General features: G+C 43.3%; 1 protein-coding gene and 1 long non-coding RNA gene across 3 annotated transcripts; one reads left to right on the top strand and one right to left on the bottom strand.

Annotated features, from left to right (window-relative positions):
- Nucleotides 1–1108: 1108 nt before the first annotated feature.
- On the top strand, nucleotides 1109–26225 carry jupa (junction plakoglobin a). Of its 2 annotated transcripts, none has more exons than XM_017416957.3 (16): nucleotides 1109–1258; nucleotides 15369–15421; nucleotides 16849–17016; nucleotides 17105–17358; nucleotides 17886–18124; nucleotides 18278–18479; nucleotides 18820–18964; nucleotides 19865–19968; nucleotides 20057–20395; nucleotides 20968–21120; nucleotides 21200–21319; nucleotides 21397–21547; nucleotides 23134–23255; nucleotides 23468–23504; nucleotides 24149–24278; nucleotides 25265–26225. In XM_017416957.3, the coding sequence occupies exons 2-15, from the start codon at nucleotides 15409–15411 to the stop codon at nucleotides 24274–24276; spliced, it is 2175 nt and encodes a 724-aa protein (XP_017272446.1). In that variant the 5' UTR covers nucleotides 1109–1258; nucleotides 15369–15408; the 3' UTR covers nucleotides 24277–24278; nucleotides 25265–26225. The 2 variants fall into 2 exon arrangements, with proteins under 2 accessions (XP_017272446.1, XP_017272442.1); XM_017416953.3 differs by having other exon boundaries at nucleotides 17102–17358.
- LOC119616929 lies at nucleotides 17197–17886 on the bottom strand. The gene is made up of 2 exons (XR_005233020.1): nucleotides 17494–17886; nucleotides 17197–17397 (listed from the first exon to the last, which is right to left on the bottom strand). It is a non-coding gene; the product is annotated as an uncharacterized LOC119616929 (long non-coding RNA).
- Nucleotides 26226–26645: the final 420 nt, after the last annotated feature.

The following is a 26645-nucleotide window of genomic DNA, read 5'->3' as shown; positions in this document are numbered from 1 at the left end:
ACAATGAAACAAGTTGTAATTTAAAAAAAAACAAAAACAAAAGTTGAGCAAAACATGGCTGCGCGGCTCGCTGGTTATTTGGTTGCAAACACTTCAAACCCACGACGCTATGATGGAAAATTGGCCTTTTTTCTCACATTTCTGATCCGTCGACTCGTCAACAACTGTTTCAGGAGCAGAAAGCTGAGAACGACCCCCGCTGCACACAGACACCAGTCTTATTGCAGTTTACCAAACTTTTCCACAAACTCTATTTTTGATTCCACACCTGACTCTGCAGATAATTGACTGTTGTTCGAACAAAGAGGTCCAAAACCAAGAATATTTGCCATAATATTATGACCACCGGTAGGTATGCTTACAGAGAAAACTGATAACTTTGTTAAAAGTAAGCAGCAGAGAGGAAACAAGAAGCATTATTTCATCTGCAAACATCCTAACAGGGGCTGGGGGCCAAGACTCTGTAGATCTGAGGTGACAGCTGGCTCATATCAGCTGATTTAATGACATAAAGCTGCTTCTTACACATTTGTTATTAACGAGAAAAAAAACTGTTTCCTGATTCAGATGAACCAATTAGCTCCTCTGTTGTCATGCAGTTCTGCAGAAGCCTGTTATTAAGCTGCTTCAGTTCACTCTGTACATGTCTTCCCTTTTTTTCCAGTCTTCACTTTCAATGTTGACCTAAAATAGACATCTTGTCAAACACGCGTGGTATCTGTTTGTCCGTAAACGTCTCATTTTGTGACTCATCCTGTTGTCTGGTTTCGTTCAAATCAAGGTGTGGTTCTGGTGCAACGTCACGCAGGTGGACGGAACACGTGACAGCTGCCATTGTTGGCTCTGTGGAGCCGCGCTGTGGCGCATTTCACCGTAAAAAAATAAAAATAAAAATAAAAACCAATGAGACGTTTTCTGTGCGCTCCAGACGCGTTTTGGCGTAAAACTGTATGGTTTAAAAAGTGCGCTTTGAGTGGTAATAATCTGTTATATATAAAAAATAAGAAAAAGAAGAAGTAAAAGCCGTTCCTGTTCCTGATAATAAACCTGGAGGAGGCGCGGGTGGGGTCAGGCTGGAAGGGGCGGGGCCTGCGCGGAGGTGACGCTCCTTTCGGGTTTTGTTCGGAGGAGGTTCCGCCGCCGACCAGCTGCGTCTGTTGGGGGCTCAGAGAGGAGAAAGGTGGGGAGAAAACAGAAGGAAAACCGCCGAGCTGGGAATATCCGAGGAGCTTTTTTTTGTGTGTGTGATTTCTGAGAGGTAAGCTCGGCCGAGTGTACCTGTTCCGACTGGTTTTTACTGCCCCTAAACGTCTGATTGGGGTGTTTTAACCAAAAGACGCGTTTCTTCTCCTTCATTTGTTGCTTTTGGGTCGTTTTCTGCTTTCTATAGCAGAACAGGTTGTGTTCTTGTGGAGTGGCTTTATTTGTTAAGGTCTGTAAGGTTTTGTATCTGGGAAAAAAAAATCAGCTCATTTCCGCATCAAAAACTGCGGCGGAGTTTATTCAGATCACGACCACAGATTATGTCTCATAACTCAAACACCACAAGTTGTTTTTAGCTGAGGAAATGACCAGAAATCTGTTTCTGGGTCCTTCGTTTGTTGGTGAAACTCTTTGGCTTTTATTGTCCGAGAATGGAAGCGGCAGGTGAAGGAAAGCAGGGCGGAGAAATGAGGAAGATTGAAGCAAACAAAAGGGCTTTTCTGTATGTTTATTTATAAAACTACACGGGCTACGTGTTTTATGTCGTGTTTCTTTTAGGTTTTAATGCACCAACACCGTGGTTTTCAGCTGGGGTTTCTGTCAAATGAACTGATTGTTTGAGGTTTCCAAAGTGGGAGGTTGATGAAAGGCTGCAGACAGTTGGAGGGGAGGCTCAGGGAATACAGATGAGTTACATTAGTTCACAAAAGAATACATTTAGTGTTTGTAATGTGGAGAAAACAAAAGCCTGAGTCTCTGTAAAACACACAGTTTGAGCCTGCAGTCTGGGTTTGTAGAGCAGGAGCTGCTAGATAAACATTAAAACACTTTTTTATTTTTAATTTTGATTAGAAAGGAATCAACTTTCTCTACTTCCAATTTATGTCCGAGAAGTGTCCTTAAAAATACTGTTCCTGTTTGTGTGTGTGGGTGTGTGTGTGTGTTCTTTTTTATTTACCTTCTTATCTGTGTGTGTGTTATCTTGTCTGTCAGCAAAATATCTCCTGAACCACTGGTGGTATTTTTATGAAACTTTCAGGTAATGATCACTGGCTGCACATCTACATCTGATTACCTTTTTTGGAGTCAAGCTGATTAAAGATGGCCGCCACAGCCAACCGACTGCAGCTCGCTCAGTTTTGCAGACGTTCAGCTAAAATTAGGCGTGGTCGTAGCTGAGAGTCATCTGTAACACGGGCTTGAAGCTCAGCTGATTGCACAAGATCTTTGCTTCAAATTCTAACCCTGGCTTTGGTGGGTTAATGTTGTTTGTCTGTTAGAGAAGAAATCTCACAAACCACTGGACTGATTTTAATGAAACTTTGAGAACGTAACCACCGGACGTACATTTAACTTTTTAACCAATAAAGCTCAAGCCGCAGCTGAGCAACATCAGCCAACACAAAAATGGCTAAAACTCTGTGAAATTTACAGATACTGATCCAAAATTTGATGTGGTAGTAGCCGAGAGTCGTTCACAGCTCGTACTCTGAGTGCAAGATCGTGCAGATTGATCTTTCCGTTTTTGACAAAAAAAGCCTACAGCTCCATCATTTCTCAACATAAGACTATCTCCGTCTAAAACTCTGAATGGCGGCGGGCGATATGCAGCAGTATTTGATGTAAGCACCTTGGGGGGGGGGTCTCTGAAATTTTCATCAACTTGTGCAAACAGACAGGTTTGGGTTCCTTATGAACCAGCTGTTCGGCCCTTCTTAAGCCCAGAGCTCATGTTGCCGTGGTAAGCGTTCAGCGGTTTGCGAGGAAACCTCTTTAATTTACCTCCATGTTGATTTATTTCCTCAGTCCGTTCCCGCGGCGCTGCCGATGTCGGCGGTGATGTCTCCATGTGTTCCCGGCGTCGATAGAAACTCAAACCGTTCTGTTTTCTCCCAGCTGAGGCCCTCCGTTCGTCCAAACCAGCTCTGAAATATACTTATTTTATGCTCGCTTGCAGTGTTTTCCACTGTCATTGTTTTTCAAATATCTTTATGTGGGTGTGTGCATTTGTTAGCAAAATATCTCATGATGAAGGTTTGAAACTCCCAGATGGATGTCCCATCTAAAGCTGATTAATTTTTAGACTCAACCTGATTAAAAATGGCTGCCACAGCTTCACAGATATTGAGGAAAACTGATCTGGGAGTAGCTGAGAGTCATTCACCAAACATGCTCTGAGCGCCAGCAGATCTCGAACAATTTATTTCCAATATTTGACCAAAATGGCTCCAGCTCCATCATTTCTCAACGTAAGATGATGTCATTTTTATCTCGGATGGGAAAGGTGGCGGGCGATATGCATTCCTTCAAGGAGCACTGGGCCTTTTATTGTCATGTATACGAGTCCGCTTGGGTCTGATGTGTCGGAAAGCCCCTCCGGGTCGGTGCCACAGACCCCGATGTGTCCAGCTGTGTTTCTGACGAGCTCTCCCAGCTGAGGTTGTCGGATGTGCGGCGGCCCGAGTCGGACGGGATGTTTTCTGCCAATCCGGCGCGGAGTCCAGCAGCGGACAGCGGCGGGGTTGGAAAGCTGTTCCTGTCTGCCCTCGGGGAGCAGGGTGGCCATGAGGGTTACTTACAGTAGATTTCGCAGCCACAGTCATGGTGGCACATCGCTAATCCCCGCCCCCTCCTCTCCACCTAATTCCCTGTTAGTGTCCTACATTAAGAGGCCGGGAGATCCTTTAGTGTGTAAATGGGCACACATTTTTAAAGGAGATTAGTGAATGACACATATCTTGACCTCTCGGTTGATGTTTTCACCCCCTGGATTTAATTTCTCGCCCCGTTTCTGTCTGTGACCACTGACGCCTGACGGAGAGCTTTCCGTAGCTCGCTTACAGACCCTGACCAAACTCTGTCTGAATATTATCATTTTTCTTTGCTTTTCTGTGTTCCTGTCAAGAAAGGAGCACAAAAAAAGTTGTTTCTGCGTGGTCAAAGTGATAGTTCGGACCCTTTTGAGTGAGTTTCTATGGAAAGTTTATGAATAATTAATGTCTTACCTGTTATAGATAGCTCCTGAAATAGACTCGGTTTAATTCTGCCGGATTGACAAGCTAATGGCGAGCTGAAGCGGAGCCAAGACCAAAGTGCAGGACTGTTGTTGAGAAACAACTCCTGTCTCAAAGTTTTCACAACAAATCATGCGAGGGCACGACAAACCTTTACGCCCCTGTTATCGTGGTTCTTTGGAAGCACAAATAGCAGCAGCAGCAGCTAGATGTGGGACTTCCTGTGTGGAGCGGGGCACTTCAAGCAGGAACTACTCTACTTTTCTGCTGGAGGAACCATCTAATGTGAAACTGACGGGATGTAAGAGTTAGTCTTGGCCCCACTTGAACTGTCTAGTTAAAATGAGTAAACTTAAAGAGTTAATGCTTTGTCGTGGTTTGTCGTTTGTTTACACCAGCGCCTGGTCGTGATGAGCCAGGTTCTTAACGATTCTTTTCCAGTCAGGCTTTTTTTTCAACACAGCCTGCCTCCTAACCCCCCTCCTGAAAAGATAAAAAGGAAAGGGGGGGTCCAAGCGTCTTCCTGACATTGTAGTTTATTTTGAAAGGATCATAAAGACAGGGAGGAGGGGAGAGTGGTGATCGGAGCAGGGCTGAATGGACACGTTGGGGAAGGAAACGGAGGAGATGAGGAGGTTCGGTGTCCGGGGAAGGAACCAGGAAGGACAGATGGTAGCGGATGGAAACGGCTGCAGTCAACACCTGTTTCCAAAAGAGGAAGGAACACAGTGTGACCTGTAAGACATGCAAGCGATTAGAGACAGGTAGGGAGGTACTTGGTGTGTCATCTGGACAGAGAGAAGATAAGGAAACCTGTTCACCAGGAAGAAACAGGACAGTGAGAGGACTGAAGAGGAATAAAAGGAGATCCAACGTAGGGCAAAGAGGGAGGTAGCAAACGCAAACCAGGAGGCGTATGATGAGTTGGACAAGAGGCTGGACGCTAAGGAGGGAGAGAAGGACTCGTATCGACTGCCAGGACAGAGGGACTTGGCTGGAAAGGATGTGCTGCAGGTTGGGCTTGTAGTTTATTTTGAAAGGATCGAGAAGTGGAAACAATTTTTTACTGGTGAGCTCAGCTTCCCCTCCACGCTGATTCATTAGACTCATGAAAATGGAGAAATCTAAATTTTTGCTTAAATTGCCCATCCCTAAAACTGAGGTTGTTCAGCGAGATCTGCAGCAGGTAAGATACTGATACTATGGGACAGCATCAAAATCTCCACAGTTACCTTTCAGAGGAAACCCAAAGTATTTTTATACAAACTGCAGCTGTTAGACAGTTTGATTATTTATTATCACATCAAACCAGCAAGAAATCAGATTCTTATTTTTCTTAAAATTCGACGGTTTTGGCTTTAATCTGTAACGATAAAACTGAGGACAGCAGAGGAAGAGGATGTTTCCAGATTATCAGAAGGGTTAAAAAGCTTTTTGAGTGTAATTTTATACGATAACTAGAAGCACTGACCAAAATAAAAATCCATTCATGTGAGATTTTTCTGCTGTTACTAACAAAACATGGAGTCTGACGCTTTGAGCAATGAGCTGTGGTAAAATGCTAATCAAGTATCGCTGGCAACATCCAGCTGAGCTCTGCCCAGAAAGTCTATAAAGTTAATTATTTACCTTCAGTGGTTTTCTCGATTGGATCAAACAAGTGCAGGGAAAGGTCTTTTACTGAAAATGTCAAAGGCCTAATGGTTGTTTCTCCTCGCCACCGGCACTTTAAAAGCCTTTTGAACATTCACCATGTTGGTCATTTTAATCCAGCTCTTATTAAAGCTGACTGAAACTCCCACACGTCGCTGCAACAGCCTGCTGGAAGCAGCCTGCTGGAAGCAGCCTTTGAACTCATTAACATTGATAATTCTTTTCGTTGTACGGGCTTGAAGGGAGTGAATGGTGACTCCGAAGGGAAAGTTTTCACAGTTGCATGATTTGGCAGAGTTGTACCGAGTCCTGTGGTGTCTGTTTTCCTTCGCTCCCTCCCTTTTACTTTTAATTACACTTCTCCGAGGTATTGTAAGGGTGTGGCTGAAACAGAAAGCAAAGCAGCGGGAAGATCGACTTGGTAGATAAGGTCTGTGAACGGCTGGAGACTCAAAGGGAGTTCTGCTTTTTTTTGGTTTGTCTTTAAAGACTGAAATGATAAGCGTCGTTTCGTTGTCTTTGCTCCCTGCTTTTGAAGGATTTCGTGAGCTCGTTTTTTGGGAAAGTTGTGCAACCTTCCTGCATGCGAGGGATTTTTAACCAAACACCAAATAGGGTCTGAAAAAAAGAAATGCATGGGCGGTTTTTAGTGAGTCACTGCCATTATTCTTATATTTCTTCTTTGTTCAGTCAGAGTTGGGATTTTTTGAGGTTTTCGCCTGACAGCAGCGTTGCATGAAATTAAATTCCTTGAAGGAATGCATATCGCCTGCCGCCTTTCAGGCCAGAGTTTAGGCTAGAATTAAAACTTGAAAATAGCATAACGCTTAGTCTGTCTTGTGTGATCGGTAGTCGGAGTATGTGTTCATGAAAATCCATCCAGTGGTTCTCGAGATATTTTGCTAACAGACAAACAAGGTTAACGCCAAGCTTTTAAGCGAAGATATTGTGCATCGTGTTGCACGCAAAGTATTTATTGGAGGCTTCGCTTGGTTACCACCGCACCAAGTCTCAGCTGTATGTCTGTAAAATTGTGGCCATGTTTGTGTTTTCTAAGGTCGGCCATCTTGAGTCGATTTGAGTCCAAAACTTTAGCAGTTGTAGATTTTTACCCAACGATTACTTTCTGAGAGTTTCATTAGAATGGGTGATTAATGAGATATTTTGCAAATATTACAAACAAACACACATTAAAAAAAAAAAAAAAAACATGGCTGCCCTGCCTTTCGCCGGAACAAGTGATGTCAGAGTGAGTCATTCAGGTTTTTGTAGTTCACCTGCAGCACAAACCGTTAACTCAAACTTCCCAGATGGACTAATCCTTCGGGTCTCCTCAGTTTCGCCGTCCCGCTCCCTCGTCTCTCTAATCTCCCTGAAAAATTAATCACCTGTCACGTCTCCTCGGCGCTCAGGTGCCCGCCGATGCAGAGCCGAGCCGTGGCAGCTGAAGAAGCGGCTCAGCGCCGGGCCTGTCAGACGAGGCATCGGGTTCTGGTTTTGGGCCCGTGAGCACATTGGGCCATCTTGATGTGCTTCGGTCCTTTCTGCTTGGACCCAGCGGGGACACTCGAGCGGTTTCCTTTCACTGCGGGACAAAGCCGCCACTCTTCTCCTCCCGGTCCCAAACAAAGTGACAGAGCCGCTCTCTGTGCTGTCAGAGGCTCCGCTCATCCTCGTCCTCCCAACCATCCACCGAACGGCACATCCGCTGCCTTATATAATCATTAGCTGTTTACAACTCATTAACTTTAAAGTCAACACGATTCAAGATGGCCGCTACAACCAAGTGACATAAGAAAACAACAACAAGCCAATGACTTTTACAGATATCGATGTGATATTTGGTGCAGTCGTAGCTGAAACTAATCTACAGCTGATCCAGTTCAAGATGGCCGCCACAGCTAACTGACCCCTGAGTCTGTGAACAGAACTGTTCAGTGAACTTTGTTTCCTCCCGGGCCGCCCAGACGAGCCTTTATTGCTCCTGGAGCGCTGTGCTGTTGGCTCGTCCGCCTCCTCCTCCATCGGTCGTGTGTAACGCGACTCTGGTCGGCGCTCGGGCGCCTCCTCCCAGAGCGAGTCACGTTTCCTTCGGTTCGCAGCGAGATCCCGGAGGGAATAAACAGCTACTCTCCAGTTTTCAGCACATCCACTGGCCTAATTCGACTCGTTAAAGTGGCGGCAGTGAAACAACTGACAGAACAAGGGCCCTCGGCCATTCTGCTGCTGCTGTTTTGGTTCTTTTTTTTTTTTTTTTTTTTGCGGTGGTTCAGCCGGAGCCGTGCTCTGTCGGCCACGCTCAGATAAATTCAGTTTGCACGTCACGACGGTAAACACCGGTAACTTAATGGTGACGCTGCTGCTGCTTTTATCACTCAGATGGAACAGTTTTACAAAAAGTGGCTTTCAGAGCTGCGTTCTTCCCCGTCAGTTAATTTTTTCTCTTTAATTCAAAGCGTTTAGGAGCCGTCCGTCTTCTCCGACTCAGTGAAATTACTCTCTGTCAGCTGGGAATGCTCGCAGCTTTACCACAGAGTTTCCTGCAAAAAGAGACAAATTAGTTTGATGAGTTTTGTTTAAGAGAATTAGCAAGGCAGTAGCTAAAAGCTAAAATTAACAAAATCACAGCTAAAAGGTTAAATTACCGAAACCATAGCTAAAAACTAAATAGCAAAATTGTAGTTCGGAGCTAAAATAGGCAAAACAGTAGCTAAAAGCTAAAACTTACAAAACAGTAGCTAAAAGATAAAATAAACAAAATCAGCAAAATCATATCTAAAACCTAAATCAGGCAATATTTTAGTTTAGCTTAAAGCTTCACTCACCAGAACTGTAGCTAGAAGCTAAAAATGGCAAAACCGTATTAAAATGCTAAAAATAGCAAAACAGCTAAAATTAACAAAATCACAGCTAAAACCTTCACTTAGCAAAACCGTAGCTAAAAACTAAATATAGAAAAATCGTAGTTCAAAGCTAAAATTGGCAAAATACTTGTTAAAAGCTAAAATTTACAAAACAGTCGCTACATGCTAAAATAAAAAAAAACAGTAGCTAAAAGCTAAATGTAGCAGATTGGTTGCTGAAAGCTAAAATTAGCAGATTAGCAAAAAGCTAAAAGGGGCATGAAAAGACAAATGAAGGAAATGTTCTGAAGTTGATTTTGAAGAATGTTTTGAAGGGATTGAAGAGACCCAAATGCATTTCTGTGGGGCCAATTTTTGCAAAAGAATTTAAATTATTCAAAAAGAATAAAAGTTACACATGATAAAAGTCGTGGCGCTTTATTGTTGATGAAACTGAATGTTTTAAAGAATTTGAAAGATTAAAATAGCCCCAAAGTAGAGGAAGGAGTTTGATTGTAAGAAATGTACGGAAGAAAGTAAACTTCCCGTCTAACAGCCTCAGTGAGTCAGATAAAACACTGACCGCCACTTCCTGTCACCACAATAACTCCATTAGCTGAATACAGATTCTCATCCTCACTTATTGATTTATAGCCGCCGGCGAGCCGCTTTGCCCCAGATGCTTTCACGGGACGAGTCCTGCTGCGCGAGTCGGGGGCGACCCGAAGGGTTAGTGGACGCGTTGAGCTTCGTCTCGTCTCCACAGCTGGACCTCCGAGTGCGGAGGGAGAAGACGCGGGGGGCCTCAGCTGGCTCGACGGGCCGAGAGCGACCAGGGGATTGGACGGAGTGAGCGCAGGAAGTGAGTCAAAGTCCTGTGGGAAACGGAGGATAATAAGAGAAGTGTGGGTTGCCAGTCGGGGGGGCATTTATGGGACAGGACGGGGGGTGGGGGGAGCTGTATGTCGTTTAGTTCGTCGACCCAGATGGTGCAAGAAGCTTTACAGATGTGCGCTGAAATAATCTGCTTTACTTTCTTGTCAGCCCAAACAGAAGACCTGCAGGTCTGTTAGAATTTACTTCTATTCCAGATGTGGTTCAGTTTCAACCGTATCTGCCTCCCTGCTGGAACATCTGCGAAACGGCAGCTTTAAGGTGACATGTTGCAGTTCTTTTTATATGGAATTACTGCTGCTGCTGTGCTTCAGTGTAGTAATAATCAAGCCAGGAGGGAGTTTCCGTGGACTTGTCTGCGGTGTTGCTTTATTTTGAACCTTCAGTCTTCATGCTGAGCTCTGAGCTCGGAGCTCTGAGCCAATCTGGCTGCCGGCCCGCTCGCTGAGACAGAAAGAGATCCGCTTCCTCCCGTAACGTTTGGCAGGAAGACAAACAAACATATTTCTCCGAACTTCTTCTCTTCTAATTTGTGCTGGCCTAATGTTCTCAAACAGGTGTTTAAACAAAAGAAAAGTGGAAGAAACATTTCATTCTTTACCGCCTGCCTCTGGAGATGGAGGAGCGACAATGTTTTTCCTCTGTCTGTGCTGTTAGCAAAATATCTCATTAACCAAAGTAATTATCGGATCTGTGACTAACTTTTGGAGTCGGCCCAATTTAAGCGAATCGACCTTATCCTACATAAAAAAAGCTACACGGGGCTGAAATTTGGTGTGTTTGTAGCTGAGAGTCATCCCCAACACGCACGCCAAACAACTTTCCATGAGATCACTGATGACTTTATTTTCAGTGGCTAAAACTCCCTGATTTCTCTACATGACGGTGGGCGATCTGCATTCCTCCCCTGAGCTGCTGCTCCTTAATGTCTCCAGCGTTCAGGCTGCCAAACAAGCATAAGCCCGAGCAGAGAAATCGGCACGCAGTTGGTGGCGAGTGTTTGGTAACCAGAGTTCATCTCGGGGCCCCGGGGCCTTTTCCCTGACCTGATTTATTCCTGCTGTGATGCAGGGAACAGCTTAGGCCTGCAAAGTCAAAAACCCCGCTGGAATGTTTCTCATTACTGCTCTCGGTTCGCAGCTCCCAAAAGCATATTAATTACGTGGGGAGAGTTAAGATGTTAGATTCCCCCTCAGGTGTACCGGCCTCCACTCAGCCACACCCTGATCAAAAACCTGTCGTTGCAGGGGAGGCACTCCCTGTTCGCCAGGCCTGTGGAGGAGGAGGAGGAGGAGGTGGGGGGACTCTTTGTTCTCATTACTTACTCATCCTTTTGTCACTGCGGTCGTGGTCTCATAGTTTCAGCAGTCATGAATTCACAGATGAGTCAGAGAACTGTTTTCCAAGCTTCGCCGTTCTCGGGCCGAATGTACGACGCTGCCGTGGAATGTGACGCCAGCATTTCAGCAGCGAGAGCTGGAGCGTTTCCACATCTGCCTTTCTGTCGCAACACGCTCGCTCGCTGACACACATTCCTGGTTTTACTGTGGAGGCTGGGGTTTTTTGTTTTTTTTTTGGGAAGAAGCCTCCTGAAGTCATCCAGAGGCTGTTGCTTAACAGGGAGGTGGGAGGGGCCGGGTGTGAAATGCGGGTTTCACCCCAACGACGGCCCCTGGGTTGCTGCTGGTGTGTGGGTGGAAGAACGGTGGTGTCGACAACAGAAAGGGGTCCGGTGAGAGTGAAAGAAGGCACCACTTATTAACCAGGAGAGGGCAAAGTCCAGCGTGGAGTACAGAACAGCAGGAAGCAGCTGATAAGACTTAAAACTCGTCAAAACGTGCAGAAAGATGGGTTTTAGTTAAAGTTTAACTTGGTTTTTAATTTAACTTTGGTTTATATAATCAGAATTTTAATCTTAGATGATTATTTCTCCCTTTTATGATTTTGTTAGGGGGAGGGGGAAAAGAAGTAAGCCGTTGAGGGAACAACACTTATCAGTAAACATCACAAAACAGAGTCTGGATGTTGCCAAGGCAGCAGGCAGGGCGTGTTGCAGCATTGCAACAGTTGACTGAACCCGCTGCCTCGCCCAGGAAAACAAAGGCTGCACGAACACTGCCCCTGATTTACACACCGAGCAGGATCGGTCTGCGTGGAGAGTGGACAGCATCCCACCGTGGGCTCGTTTTTTTTTAACAGCAAATAAAAGCCGAAGCAGCGCTGCCCGGCTGAGTGCTCGCGTGTTAACAAGAAGCCGCACCTTCCCGCACGGAGAGGTGAAAATGAAGAGCGACTGTAAGCAGAGTTGTCAGCGGTCCGATGAGTCAGTGCGTCACGTCAGGCAGCATGTAGCTGCGAGTACAGACAGTCCTCCGGAGGCCCCGGCCCGCAGGACTTCATGTCTCTGCAGCTCAAACTCACCCAGCAACTTCTTCTTCTCCTTCTCCTTCTCTGTGAAAGTAAACAGAGACAAACATGTCGAAACCTCCCAGGAATATCAGGTTTAATTAATAGTTTGATAGGGGAGGGGGGGGGGGTGTTTGAGTGCAAGTTTTGAGTTTATTGTCCGACAAAAGAAGACAGAAATGAAGATCGATGTTGACATATCTGGGTTCATTTTCCATTTTAAACGAATCCCAAACTTCCCTGCAGAAACTGAACTGAACAAACCAGTTTTAACTCTCACTTTAACGTTAGAGGATGGGAGAGGAGTGAAACATCTTTATGCAAAATGGATTTATTGATGTAAACATAATCTGATATAATGTTCAAACATCCTCGGTCTCCTTTATTTAACTTTCTGTGCGGCTAAAAAGAACATTGTGTGGAGCTGATCAGCATTAACATTCTTTTTTATTCTCCAACTTTTTGGTTTTTGTAACTTTTATACTTTTTCAAAATATTTAACTTGATTCACAAATATTTTCCTCATTGAAATGCATGAATTTCTTTGATTCCTGCATGTTTTTGTCTTCTTATTCAGCAAATTCCAGCAGTGGTTCAGCTCTTAGCGTTAGTTTTTTTTTTTTTTCTAGTTTTTTCTAGTTTTGTAGCTCCGTTTATGTCCGTGCAGCCAGCAGATCTTTTCTTTCTGCCTGAACTTGTTTTGTTGCTTGTAAAGACGAAACGTTGTCTTCCTGCTCTGAATGCATAAAACCAGATGTCAAAGAAAAAGCCTCCGAGGATGACAGCTCTCCTTGTCGTAGCCGAAGCGTCGTAGCTCCAGTGCAGCTGGAACGCCTGTGAAACACGCAGGCGGTGTGCCTCGTCAATTTGCCTAACAAAGAAGTCCGTAACAGCCGAACATCTGAAAACATTTGCGAGCAGAACAGAGCGCGCATTGTGCAATCTGTCATATATCATAAACGGCGGCAGGCAGCAATTATAAATGCAGATTTCTTTGGGATTTAAGGGAATTTCTGTGGCGAGCGTCACTGAAGCTGCAGAAACGTGGCAAACATTCACGTTCTGACAGTCGGTGTTGACTTCAGGAAGTGAAGAATGATCTTATTACTCCAAATAAAACCTGATGGAAGGACTGGAGTCATTGTTTGTCGTGTCTACAACCTGTTGACAGATTTACTGACAGGTGAGCGCATTTAAAGATTTGGGCACGGCAGGGAAAAAAAAAATCTAAGTGTTTATGTTAACGCGGCAAGAGGAATTTGTTTTCATCGGGGTAATTAGATGATGTGAAGGAAGGGTGTAGAGCAAACCTGCACCAACAAGAAACACAGTAGTTACACAATCTGGGGATAAAACTACACAACCTGCTGTAAAAGAAGGTTTCTGTGGATATTTTGCAGCCAAATCGAAGTCGAGATGCTGATCATTTCATATTATTGTGGATTCTTTTTATTTAAAGTTGGAATTTTAGAAATTGTTCTAAATAAAAGAAGCATTTTTTTAGAGAATGCATATCGCCCGCCGCCTTGTATGTCAGAGTTGTAAAGTAAGACCTTTTTATGATGAGGAGTGACGAAGATTTAGCCTTTATCTGCGCGGTGTCATGATGGACCTGTCAGCACTCACAGGGTGAGTTGAGGATGACTCTCAGCTACCACCACGCCCAACTTTACCACAACTTCTGTAATAACTTGACTTAAAACCATTTTTGTGTTTGCTAAGATCGTTTAGCTGTGGCAGCCATCTTGAATTGAACTGTAGACCAAAAGTTACTTCCTGAGAGTTTCATTAAAATCCATCCAGTGCTTCAGGAGATATTTTGCTAACACACATGTGGCCTTTCGTGATATAGGCAATAAGGACATCTGCTGTTTGAGCTGAAAGAAATAAACTGAATTTTAACATTTTTCCTGTAAAATGCGTAAATAAAATCAATCATTTCAGCATTTTCAGGTTTTTATTCAAACTGCAAAATGTATTTAGATCTCTGGTTTTAAATTGACTCTCTGTTCCAGGCTTGTATCAGATTATTAAAAACATTAATCCCCAATCTGAATATACAATCCTAATCTGGACGGGAGCAGGAGTTTTGGAGGAATCCTGTTTTAATCTAGAAATCGGTCAGATAATGATCCTTACCCGACCGGACATCAGACTCTAACGGACTGACCCAAACTCTTCTGGCTTATGTTAAACTCTTATTCACATGTTATATTCCTGTTGTTTGATTTTAAAAGGTAATTAATCTAAGATTACCTCTTTGTCCAGCAGCTGTTGTTAGGATTCTACAAAAACATCACGTTTGGCTTTGTGACTGTTGCTTTTTTTAATAGAAAACTGTGCTTTGAATCTGTTATTTAAAAGCGGGAACATATGAACTTGAGTAAAAACATTAAAAATATAATTAATGTTAGTTGTGTGAGGAGGTGCTGCAGCTCTTCATGTTATAATCACTCCAACAATGAATGAATCACATTATTTTTTGCTAATTAATAAGAAATACTGTCGTCTGTAATTCTAGATTTCTCCTTTTTTTTAATAATCTTTGCCATGAAAGGCGGGCAATCATATGTGTGTGTGTGTGTGTCTACAACTGATTAACATCTGGAGCTGCCCAGATTCAAGATGGCTGCCACCTTGGCCAACACAAAAACAGCAGCATTTCAGTCATTTTTACTAACATTGAGCTAAAATCGGCTGTGGTAGCAGCTGAGAGTCCTCCCCGTCACACACCCTGAGCTCCAACCGATCGCATCAGGGGGGTTTTTGGTGAACACGGCGGGCGATATGCATTCCTTCAGGGAGAATTGGTTTCAGTTGCGTTTGTATTTACAAAATGATGAATGTCAAAAAGAAACGGGCACGTCGCTGACATTTTCTTAGAGCTTTGCATGACGAGGTGTGTTCTCTCCGTTCTGTGTACACACACACACACACACACACTCCCTGAAATCCAGACCTGACAAGCGAGTTCCTGATTTCCGTACGTCAGCAGCAGCAGAAGGCTGCTCCCACGGCTGTTTGGGTGGGGGCCTGAGGTTAAAGGTCGCCTCTGAGAATTCCTGACATGCAGCTGTCTCTCCGCCCCTTTCACTCCCCCCCCCCCCCCCCTCCGCTGCCGCCGCCGCCGCTGCTCGGTGTTGTTGTTTTCAGGTCAGAGTGCCTGGCTGCAGGGAAGGAGGGTCCAACTTGGCAGACGAGAAAAGAAAATGACAGCCTTGTGCAAAGGAGGCAGGGAGCGAGCCAGAATGTTCAGGAATTCATGAAAAGACGGGCATGTAGTCCGACGTGTCTGAGCGCTTCAGAGCCGAGGAGGTCTGGGAATTCAGCTCTTTCCTTTTCTCTGTGTTTTCAGATTCCCTCCATCGTTGTTGCTGTGATATCAGGAGGCGAGGATGGAGATGCAAAGTAAGTCGTTCAGCTCTCGTTCTTTCGTCATTTCAAGCCGTCAGGTATTCATCTCGAATGTTCTCTATTCTTCTTTTTATTATCTAAGCTCTGCTCACTGGTGAGCTTTTATCATATTGAAAGCTAAATATTTGAACCATTTTGACCAAATTCTTCACCTGGATTGTGAAGCATCTTTACTGGCTTCATAAAGTGACGTGGGAATGATGTTTTTAGCTCAAGGTTTCTTTTTTCTCTTAAGCTATAATAAAAATCCTTTGTGAGGCTCAGTGAAACGTCCAAACCATAGGTGATTTAAATTGGCAAAAAACAGCCATTTGTATCTTTTAAGACTGTAAATATCAGATTTTGCTTAATTTTCTGTAAAGATGTCAAACAAATGGTAAAATAAATCAAACCTAGATCAATATTTGATGTATAAATACTGTTTAAATACATAAAAAAGGAAAAAAATGCTAATTAAATGACTGAAAAATGTCTTAAAATAACCTGCTATATGAAGGCTTACGGTGCATTTAAATGTCCACAGTAGCCTAAAAATGAATCCTTTTATATGTATAGAAGTTATTGAATCATTTAGACAAAGTCAGATGGTAAAAATAGAATTTATTTTTACAACATTAGTTGTTTTTTTTGCGGTTAAATCTGAAGATGCCATGATGATGGTGATGATCTTATTTAATGCAAACTGTTTTTTTTACATTAATTATTCACCAGATTTTATTATGACTGATTTAAATATATTTTAACAGTTTTTGCACATTTAATTTTGTATTTATTTGAGCTGTGACCTTTTAAAGTAGTTTTTAAACCCATAAACGTTCCTGGTATTTGTAAATTTTATACACTTTGTCCTGCATTGGCTCTGATTTAAGAAAGAATTCCTCCCAGTTTTTTATTTTTTGTTTAAAGGACAAAATAAAAAAGGGGTATAAAACCAAAAATTAGTTGAATTAATGTGGAAAAACCCTTTTATGTAGTTTTGTGACTACATGTTAATTGTGAACAGCTTTAAAGGAGAATTTCCATCATTTTCAAACCCCCAGCTGTTGTTTTCATGCGTTCACATAAAGGTCAGTTCTGTAATAAAAATGATATCTGCACCTTTAAAAGCAGAGATGCTGCACACATTAAACTTCAGGTCAAGGCTGACTAATCTGCTCTAAAGGCCATCAGGCTTTCTTTGACACAGCCTTGGATAAAGGGTAATGTTTAATGCATGTTGCTCATCTAATCTTGAATATTTAAGTTTTTTTCACTTTGGTTTAGCGACACAAACAAACAGTTCGAGAAACTATTTTAAGGGTTTAGCTCAAGGCTTTTATTTTCTTTGGAGGACTTGTATAAAATGGTTAAAGGAAACTTAAAACGCTGTTGCCCTGCTGGTTGTTGACGTCTGACGTCTCGTCCCTTTTGGCGTTTGGCAGTGGGTGAGATGGAGGGCGGCGGGAGGAAGGTGGCGGAGTGGCAGCAGACGATGTACGGCCTGGACTCGGGCATCCAGTCTGGAGCCAACACCATCCGAGACGACGACGAGCACTTCACCTCCAAGCACTACACCATGACCACCACCACCTACTCAAGAGAGGATCCTGGTAGGTCCGAGCAACGTCCAAAACCTGACAGTGGCCGTCAACGTAGACATACTCGTATAAATTTACCTTTCTGACACGATTTTAGCAGATCTGAACGAGCAGCTCACGTTGACCAGAACCCAGCGGGTGAGAGCCGCCATGTTTCCCGAGACGCTGGAGGAAAACGCCACCATCATGTCCACCCAGACGGATCCGTCCCAGATGACCAACGTCCAGAAGCTGGCCGAGCCGTCTCAGCTGCTCAAGCAGGCCATCGTCCACCTGATCAACTACCAGGACGACGCTGAGCTGGCGACGCGCGCCATGCCCGAGCTCACCAAGCTGCTCAACGACGAAGACCAGGTGATGAAGATGAGATCGGGTCGAGTCAGAGGAACGATTCTGTTAATAATGTCCAACACTCTTAGCATGAAGGCCGTCTGATGATCACCATCCCAGATGTTCACTGTTAAAGATTATGAACAATCAGTATCTTACCTGTTGTGGATAGCTCTTTGAAGAACCTTAGTGGGAGAAAAACAGATCAGTTCTGACAGTTTATAAACCACCACTGGAGCTTTGAAGTACATTGTCATTTGGCTAACATTAGCTTTTAGCTACAGTTTTCGTAATTCTTTTAGCTTCATTGTTTTAATTTAAACAGTTCAATTCAAAATGCATTCTTTCTATTGATTTGGCAGTTATATATTTCTGTGTAAATAACTGAAATCCACTGCTAAGTAAAGGTTTATCATCAGTTGAATTATTCAGTTAACATTTGTAGGATGCTTTGAGGTAACTCCTGGAGCTCTTATTTATTATACTAGATGTTCAAAAACTATTCTGGCTGCTCGCTGATGTTTTTGTTTTTCTGCTCTGACCCTGAACAGGCGGTGGTCAGCAAGACGTCGCAGCTCGTCAACCAGCTCACCCAAAAGGAGGCTTCGCGGCGCATCATCGCCCAGTCCCCTCAGATGGTGGCGGCGGTGGTCCGGGCCATGCAGAACACAAGCAACATGGATACGGCCAAAGCCACAACCAGCATCCTCCACAACCTGTCCCACCTCAGGGAGGGTCTGCTCGCCATCTTCAAGTCAGGAGGGATCCCCGCTCTCGTCCGTATGCTCAGGTACTTTAAACGGACGCCGCCTGGTTGGTTGCTGATCATCGTTGAGCTCGGCTCTCTTGAACACCGACAGTCGAAACGTCATCTGAAAAGTCATGAAATCTAAAGCCGTCTCTGCGAGGTTTGACAGGTGACGCGTCTTTTCGTCTTCCTTAGCTCCCCCATGGAGACCGTGCTCTTCTACGCCATCACCACCCTCCACAACCTGCTGCTGCACCAGGAGGGAGCCAAGATGGCTGTGCGTCTGGCGGACGGCCTCCAGAGGATGGTCCCCCTGCTGAAGAAGTCCAACCCCAAGTTCCTGGCCATCACCACGGACTGTCTGCAGCTGCTGTCCTACGGAAACCAGGAGAGCAAGGTGTGTGTGTGTGTGTAAGGGGAACAGTTTGTGCTTTTGGATGCAACACAAAGACTGTTGCACATTAAAGCTGCCAAATATTGTAATGTGAGACCTGGATTTGCGTGCGTGTGTTGTTGTTTTGGGTGTGGCATGGGAACAGACATGTTCAGGTGCTGGCTGAGCAATAAAATGGGTGCGGTTATTTTATTTTTACCGTTTTACAAGAAACGAAATAAGAAGGGGATTAGCAGGTGTTAAGCTGCCTGGGCTGGTCACGGGACTGTATGGTTGAAAGATATGTTGTTTGTTTGTTTTTTTTAAAAAAGCTGCATAAACTCACACAGTCTGTGTTTAACAGCTGATCATCCTCGCCAACGGCGGTCCCGAGGGTCTCGTTCACATCATGAGGAATTACAACTATGAGAAGCTGCTGTGGACCACAAGCCGTGTCCTCAAGGTCCTCTCTGTGTGTCCCAGCAACAAACCGGCCATTGTCGAAGCTGGTATGTACTGCATGCAGCGTGTGGCAGAACACACCTGTGTGTACGGGGTGGTTATTCAGGTGGTGCAACATTTTTTTTTCTCTTACAACCGGAGTCCGGAGTAACTCTGCGGTGGGGGTGGGGGGAATTTTATTGACAGAAAAAAAGTCATCTTTCAAGATTTAAGCCAAAGGAAGTGAACCAAACTGTCTTTTTTTTGCTATTATTATTAATATTGTTATTATTGTTGTATCAAAGGGTTATGGGTGCACTTCTACTAACTAAACTACTAACTACAGGTTAACCTACAATATTTTATGTGAAGGGTTTATGATTTCCCGCTGCAGTGAAACTCGCAGAACTTGTTTCAGTCCTTCACAATAAGAGTCTTAAACAGACAGACTGAGTTGTAACCTCAAAAACAAAAAAGTCTTTCTAAACATCTGAAGGTTATGAAAATAGTTTACATAATTGTTCTTCAGTGAAACGGATCCTGCAAACGAGACGGCCGGGAATTCTGGGAGTATTCAGATGTCAACACTCAGTTTGCGTTTGAGACTCTTATTGTGAAGGAAGCACACCTAAACAGCTAAAATACTGTTTGCTATTTTGCAGTTAAACCCAGTGAAAGTGCACCTATAACCTTCAGACAGAATAATGTTAACAAATAAAACGAATACAGACGTCTTCGGCAGCACAGCAGGCTTCACTTCCTCTGCATTATGTTGAAAAATGTCAAACTATTTCCACTTTTTTGTGAATAAAAATGTGACTTTTTTTCCCAGTTGATAACAGTTTAACATTAATCTCAAAGCTAAAAACAACTCCTTGAACCTTTTGTTTTCCTTCTAAGTGGTCCTAATACTCGGCTGGACCTTTGTAAGCGCTCAGTTTGAGAGGTGAATGTTTCTGTCCTTTCAGGTGGGATGCAAGCTCTGGGCAAACACCTCAACGGTTCCAGCCAGCGACTGATGCAGAACTGCCTGTGGACACTCAGAAACCTGTCCGACGCCGCCACCAAGCAGGTGCAGCTTCGCTCCTGAAACATCCTCATGTCCACTTGCGTCCACAAATGATCGACTCATGAGAAATCTGTCTCTCCTTCTTGTCCAGGAGGGAATGGAGAGCCTGCTGCAGACTCTGGTGGCACTCCTCAGCTCGGATGACCTCAACATGCTCACCTGCGCCACAGGCATCCTGTCTAACCTCACGTGCAACAACGCCCACAATAAGTCTCTGGTCACCCAAAGCAACGGCGTTGAGTCCCTGATCCACGCCATATTGCGCTGCGGGGAGAAGGAGGACGTGACGGAGCCTGCGGTTTGCACCCTGCGGCATCTGACTTCACGCCACCAGAACGCCGAGCTGGCCCAGCATGCAGTGAGGAACCACTACGGCATCCCCGCCGTCGTGAAGCTGGTCAACCCGCCGTATCGCTTCCCAGTCGTCAAGGTGGGCAGATGGATGGTTGACGGTTTAAGGAGGATGGTGGAAATGATTTTAAACATGGAAGCATTTTCTGGTGTTTACTACATAACCCTACACCCACCTTTTGATTCTTAATTCAAAGTGATTTGATTTATAGCAGTTTTTGTTTTCTAAGATCAGTTGGTCATGGCGACCATCTTGAATTGGGTTGACTCCATGCACTTTACATAACCTTTTAGTTTGATGTGTGTTAATGGAAAATCTCCAATAAAAAGGTTGGATATCTGCACCCCTCTGTCCTCCGCCTGCATCACAAAGAGAGTTAGAACGTCCTTTCAACCTTGTGAAAATGTGCCTAAAATCATTTGGTTTTAGGGAACAAAACATAGAAACTGCACCTCCAAGAACATAAATAAATAAATAGAAACAGGAGAGTGAGCAGATGGAGAGCAGGTGGGGCAGAAAGCCAGAAGGTCAAAGTGTCAGTGACCCAGAATGAGGAAGATCACGAGGTTGTTTTTGATTCTTGTTGTATTTACCGGCTCCTTTTTGTTTCATGAATTTAATTTTGGTGCTTTTCCTCCCCTTCCCTGAAGGCGGTGGTCGGCCTGATCCGTAACCTCGCCTTGTGCCCAGAAAACCAGGCTCCTCTGAGGGACGCGGGAGCCATTCCCCGTCTGATCAACCTGCTGCTCAAAGCCCACCAGGACGCCCAGAAACACGGCTCAAACAACCAGCAGACATACCAGGTGCGTGATGGGCTGGCGTCACGTGGAGGTCGCTGACCGGGAGTGTGGAAAATCTGAACCATTCTTCTCTTAATGTCAGGATGGAGTGAGGATGGAGGAGATTGTGGAGGGTTGCACAGGAGCTCTACACATCCTGGCCAGAGATCCCATCAACAGAGGCGAAATCGCCAACATGCAGACCATTCCCCTCTTCGTTCAGGTAGAAACTCCGACCGGTTGGCTGAATTTCCTCCCCGTCTGGTTTTATTTTCCTCACTCGCAGCCTCTTGTTCGCAGCTCCTCTACTCCCCAGTGGACAACGTGAAGCGCGTGGCAGCGGGCGCCCTGTGCGAGCTGGCCCTGGACAAGCCGTCAGCCGAAGAAATCGACGCCGAGGGGGCGGCGGCACCACTGATGGAGCTGCTGCACTCCAGCAACGAGGGCATCGGTAGGCTTCCAGATAACGCGCTGCGGTTAGCTTGACTGTAACGTAGCATTTCCTCACGGCTGGAGAGTCCATTTCCTGTCGGCGCAGCTTCCAGGAGCTCGAACTGAATATTAGCCCAGCTGAATGTTTCTCTGGGATTAATTATTATTTACAGTTTAAAAATACAATATAATCCCTGCTTCGGATGCTTTTTCACCATTTTAAATATAAAAATAACTAACATTTGTTCTTAATTTGCAAAGCTAACGATCTGCAGCTGGGAACTTTTTAAAGTGGAGCTACAGAGTATTTGGTTCATAAACAAAAAGTTAAAAAAACTTAACAGAACTTTAATTAAGTGATTAAAATAAAACTAACAACTCTTTATCATCCATCTGTTTTGACCTGACCTCAGATAAGCAGAAAATTGATGATAAAGTTGTTAATCTTTTACATTTTATTATTCTAATTTTTGCTTATGCGAAGCTTGTTAGCCCTTTTGTTCTTTATATCTGACATTTAGACCTGCAGGGATAGTTTGACCCTTTTGAAGTGGGTTTTTGTGTAAAAGTTACAAATAATTGACAAATTATTTGTTGTAGATAGCTTCTATAATAACCTCAGTTTGGAGAAATGGTGGTTTTAATTCAGACTAAGCTAACAGCTAAGACTAAAGTGGAACACCACCATCCTGAAAATGTTTTTTAAGCGTAACAGGAATTTCATAACATTTCTACTGAAATAAGAGAGTAAGGCAAGATTTATTCAAATAAAATCAGCTGTGAAATTTTGAAGATTGATTAATACAAACTTTGTTCATGAGCTAAAGGAATGTAGTCCAGATGACCCACTTCATCAATACTGAAAATACATTTCCTTTATCCCAACAAAAACAAGACTGAAGTTATTTTATTTGGGATTTCAGACTTTAACGATGATTCTTCATCATCATACGGTCACTTTTTTGGTTCTGATGTAACTTTTGACGGCTCTTCAGATCAGTTTTTCCAGTTTTACTGACCGTGAAGCCTGTTTTTGTCCCCGAAGCTGATTCCTTCAGCTTCTTGTAGTTCCTTCTGTTCGAGCACGGCGCCGTCATCGTTTTCGTTGGCATGTAAAGAAATTACTCCGAACAGAAAGCTTCAGCCTTCAACCCTGGTTTAATCCTCTTTATCTGCAGGATTTATTTTTATTTTAAGTCAGTTAGATGCTCCAAACATCTAAACCCAAAAGAAGAGGTGATCCCAACTTTAATTTATCTCAGCTGGATAAAAATAAAGGTCCTAATAAAGACCGGCTTGATTCTTCTTTCACCCAGATATTGTTCACGCTGACGTTGGCAGGAGTTTCACCTCCTTTTTATTTATTTCAGACTTCAGAAAACAAATTATTTATCCCATTAAGACCCGAGACGCCTCAGAGAAACAGACACCAGCTCACAATGATTCGGTTCCACCTCTTGCTGATTTTAAAGCCCCACAGTTTGTTGTTTTTTGTGTTTTCTGCTCCGCTGAACGTTTGCCGACTCTCTCTCTCTCTCTCTCTCTCTCTCTCTCTCTCTCTCTCTCTCTCTCTCTCTCTCTCTCTCTCTCTCTCTCTCTCTGCAGCTACGTACGCCGCCGCCGTGCTCTTCCGCATCTCCGAGGACAAGGCGACCGACTACAAGAAGCGCGTTTCCGTGGAGCTCACGCACACCCTGTTCAAACACGACCCCAGCGCCTGGGAGGCGGTGAGTGTCTGACGCCCCCTGCTGCCCGAACAGCACACCAGAAACACCTTTTTCAACTGATTTCAGTCGTCTTTTTGCAGCCGGTGATGTTAGGAAACAGGGCTTTATTTAATTATCTGACCTTCTAATTTCAAATGTTACTAAAAGGACTATTAATAATGTATAAGAGCTGAGCGTGTGTGACGTTTTGCCTTCTCGTGACCTTTCTGCAGGCTCACAACAGTGTCATGGAAGCAAACTACGCGGAGGGTGAGTAACTGTAGCTGATATGTGCTCCTGCAGCACATTCCTCAGCAGCGGGTCACTCCACCACAGGCTGCAGCCACAGCAGACTTTATTTACAGCTGTGAGCAGAACTTCTCCTGCTCGCAGCAAAACACGCAGATTATTTAGGATCGTTGTGATAAATTTATTCAGATTTAAATCTGTTCCGATTACCACTTCTTTTCTTGTAGCCCACAGGTTTATCACAAACAGCTGTTTATTATTGTTCCTTCTTATTTAATTTGCTTTAATAAGATGATAAAAAATGAGCTCAGTTTAACAAGACTCATTTTTTCTTGGCGTTCTTGTATCATGGTTAGTCGTATTAGGTCATGCCTTCATTAATCTTATCTCTGTTTGCATTTTTTGCTCCTAATCCCTGTCCTTCCCCTCACTTTCCTCCTTTTTTCCCTTTTATGGTTTAAGTATTTTCTGTCTCCTCTGAGCCGAGCGACTCCAGAGAAGTAGAAAAAACCCACAGCAGCTCAGTTTTTTTTTTTTAAAACTGCGTTTAAAAACATTCAGAGCCTTTTCCAGCCTCTTCCTCCCAACTTTTCTGTGCTCGTTGTTGGTTCCGCCTCCACCGTAAATTCATTCAGTCTGTTTTTGTTTCTTGTGTCCGTTTCCAGAGATGGAACCTACTTTCCCGGGTTACGGATACCCAGCTGAAATGCCCATGGATGGCATGGACGGTCAGATGATGCCGGAGGAGTTTCAAGGCATCCCCTACGACAGACAGTACCCGGAACAATATTAATGGTCAGTAGGTGGTCAGCCAATCAGCAAATTATTTATTATTTAGCCTTTAACTCTCAAAAACTTCGTCTTCAGCGGTTAGAGGAGTCGAGTTGGAGGTTCGATTCCTGGCAGCAGTCAGATGTCGAAGTGTCTCTGAGCAAAACTCTGAACCCCTCAGTGTCTCTGATGTGTCCCATCGGTGTTTAAAGCTCTGATGAGTCTCAGCAGAAGGATTTATTCAGATTAGCCTAGTAGCAGAGTATGAATGTGTGGATTAATAAATGAGGTAAAATGTGTCGTAAAGCACTTTGAGCTGCCTGGTTAAATAAAGGTGTTAAATAAGTACAGCCCATTTACCTTTAACATGGTGACACCAGAGTATTACTTATGGTTTACTGTAGTATTACCTGTGGTTTACCATAGTGTAGTATTACCGCAGTATTACCTATGGTTTACCGTAGTAAAGTATTACCACAGTATTACCTGTGGTTTACCATAGTGTAGTATTACCACAGTATTACCTATGGTTTACTGTAGTAAAGTATTATCTGTGGTTTACTGTAGTAAAGTATTACTGTAGTATTACCTGTAGTTTGCCATAGTATAGTATTACTGTAGTGTTATCTGTGGTTTACTGTAATAAAGTATTACTGTAGTATTATCTGTGGTTTATGGTAGTAGTATTACCTGTGGTTTACTGTAGTATAGTATTACTGTAGTGTTATCTGTTGTGTATGGTAATAAAGTATTACTATAGTGTTATCTGTGGTTTATGGTAGTAAAGTATTACTGTAGTGTTATCTGTGGTTTACCGTAGTAAAGTATTACTGTAGTGTTATCTGTGGTTTATGGTAGAAAAGTATTACTGTAGTATTATCTGTGCTTTGTTTTTACAGTTTATGCTCTGCAGGTAACATCCTGACTTGTTGACTTTGCCGGCTGAACATCTTGATTCTTTTAACAGAAAAACGTTTTAAATTCAGATTTTTCCTCTTTTTTTTCTGCAGGACAACAAAAAGGAGGCAGAGGAGGAAGCAGAGGACGAACCGTGGGACGCAAAGGGATGAAGAGTAGAGCTTAGTCACCTGTAGAGAGACGTCCCTCTGCCCTCCACCTGCTGTAATATATGCAACTATCATCGAGTAAGGGACTCATAATCTTAACAGGGCTCAACTTACGTTTTATATAGAATAATTTTTCTGATTTTTAACTGACAGCGGCGTTGCTCGTAAGTTTCTGTTGGAAAACCTTCTAAGAGTTGTGTGCATGTGAGAACTTGCGTTTACGCTTCTGGGTGGGATGTTTTATGCCAAAGAGATTTTTATTTTGTGATGATAATCATGTAGCCTCTTTCCTTCTTTTTTTTTTTTTTTTAATGAAAAATAGAGAATAATATTTGCAAACACTGCCAGAGGTGGCTCAACATGCACCGACTCACCGCTGTGTTTTACGCCTTTTTAACAAACACAACTCGTCTTCGCTGTAGTTTTTACACTTTCTGTCGTCGTCGTCCCGCTGAGAGCCGAAAATCGATTTGGTTAACTTCTTTTTGTGGCAATAATTCGTTAGAGGGAACAAAGAGGCTTTAAAAGAACAGCACAGGCTGCGCCTAATGTTTAGTAATCAGCCGACAGGTAAAGATGAGCAAGATGCTTTGTTTTTGTCTTTTTGTTTTTGCTCTCATCTTTTAAAAGTTATTGGACTGCTTTAGTTTACTCACCAGAGTTTTAACAAACGTGTTTTTGATTTTAAAAGTAAATTTTAAAAAGATGTGGTTGAGGTAAAAGTAGAATAATGATGATTAGGTTTTACATATTTGTGCAGTCGATTTGTCTGATTTTTAATCTTCACGAGTCTGTGTGGCCCGACAGCTGGAACAAACTACTGACAGGAAATTATTTTCTCTCTACTTCATAAGAGTTTTTACTGAAATTTTGTTTATTAAAAATAAAGGATATATTAAACCTAGTATTGTGTGCATGTTTTTTTTGAGTCAGAAACACACCATTAATATGATTCTAGAGGCATTTATTAATCACAAGGAGATTGTTTCAGATCAGTTTCATGTTTGAAAATAAATTGAAATATGTCTTCATACAGATTTATCATCATTAAAAGACGTGAACATGCAATCATGCATGATGAATACATGTATTGTACAATATTTTCCCATACTGGCATTTTCTAGATTCTCTTCTGTGAAACAATAGAAGAAAAAAAGGTTTTCATTTCTCCTGATTAAACAACAACAAATGTTTCAAGTTTATTAATAATCGTTTGGTTTTACACATCCATTTAGTTACAGTTCGAGAAGTAGTTTAAAACTCCCTTGAGTCACTGCTTCAAATCAACGACTTCTAGGACTATTAGTTTATTTTTTTTATCATG

Source organism: Kryptolebias marmoratus, linkage group LG3 (assembly GCF_001649575.2).
Source record: "Kryptolebias marmoratus isolate JLee-2015 linkage group LG3, ASM164957v2, whole genome shotgun sequence".
Taxonomy (NCBI): Eukaryota; Metazoa; Chordata; class Actinopteri; order Cyprinodontiformes; family Rivulidae; genus Kryptolebias; species Kryptolebias marmoratus.
This window is presented reverse-complemented; position numbering and strand designations above follow the sequence as displayed.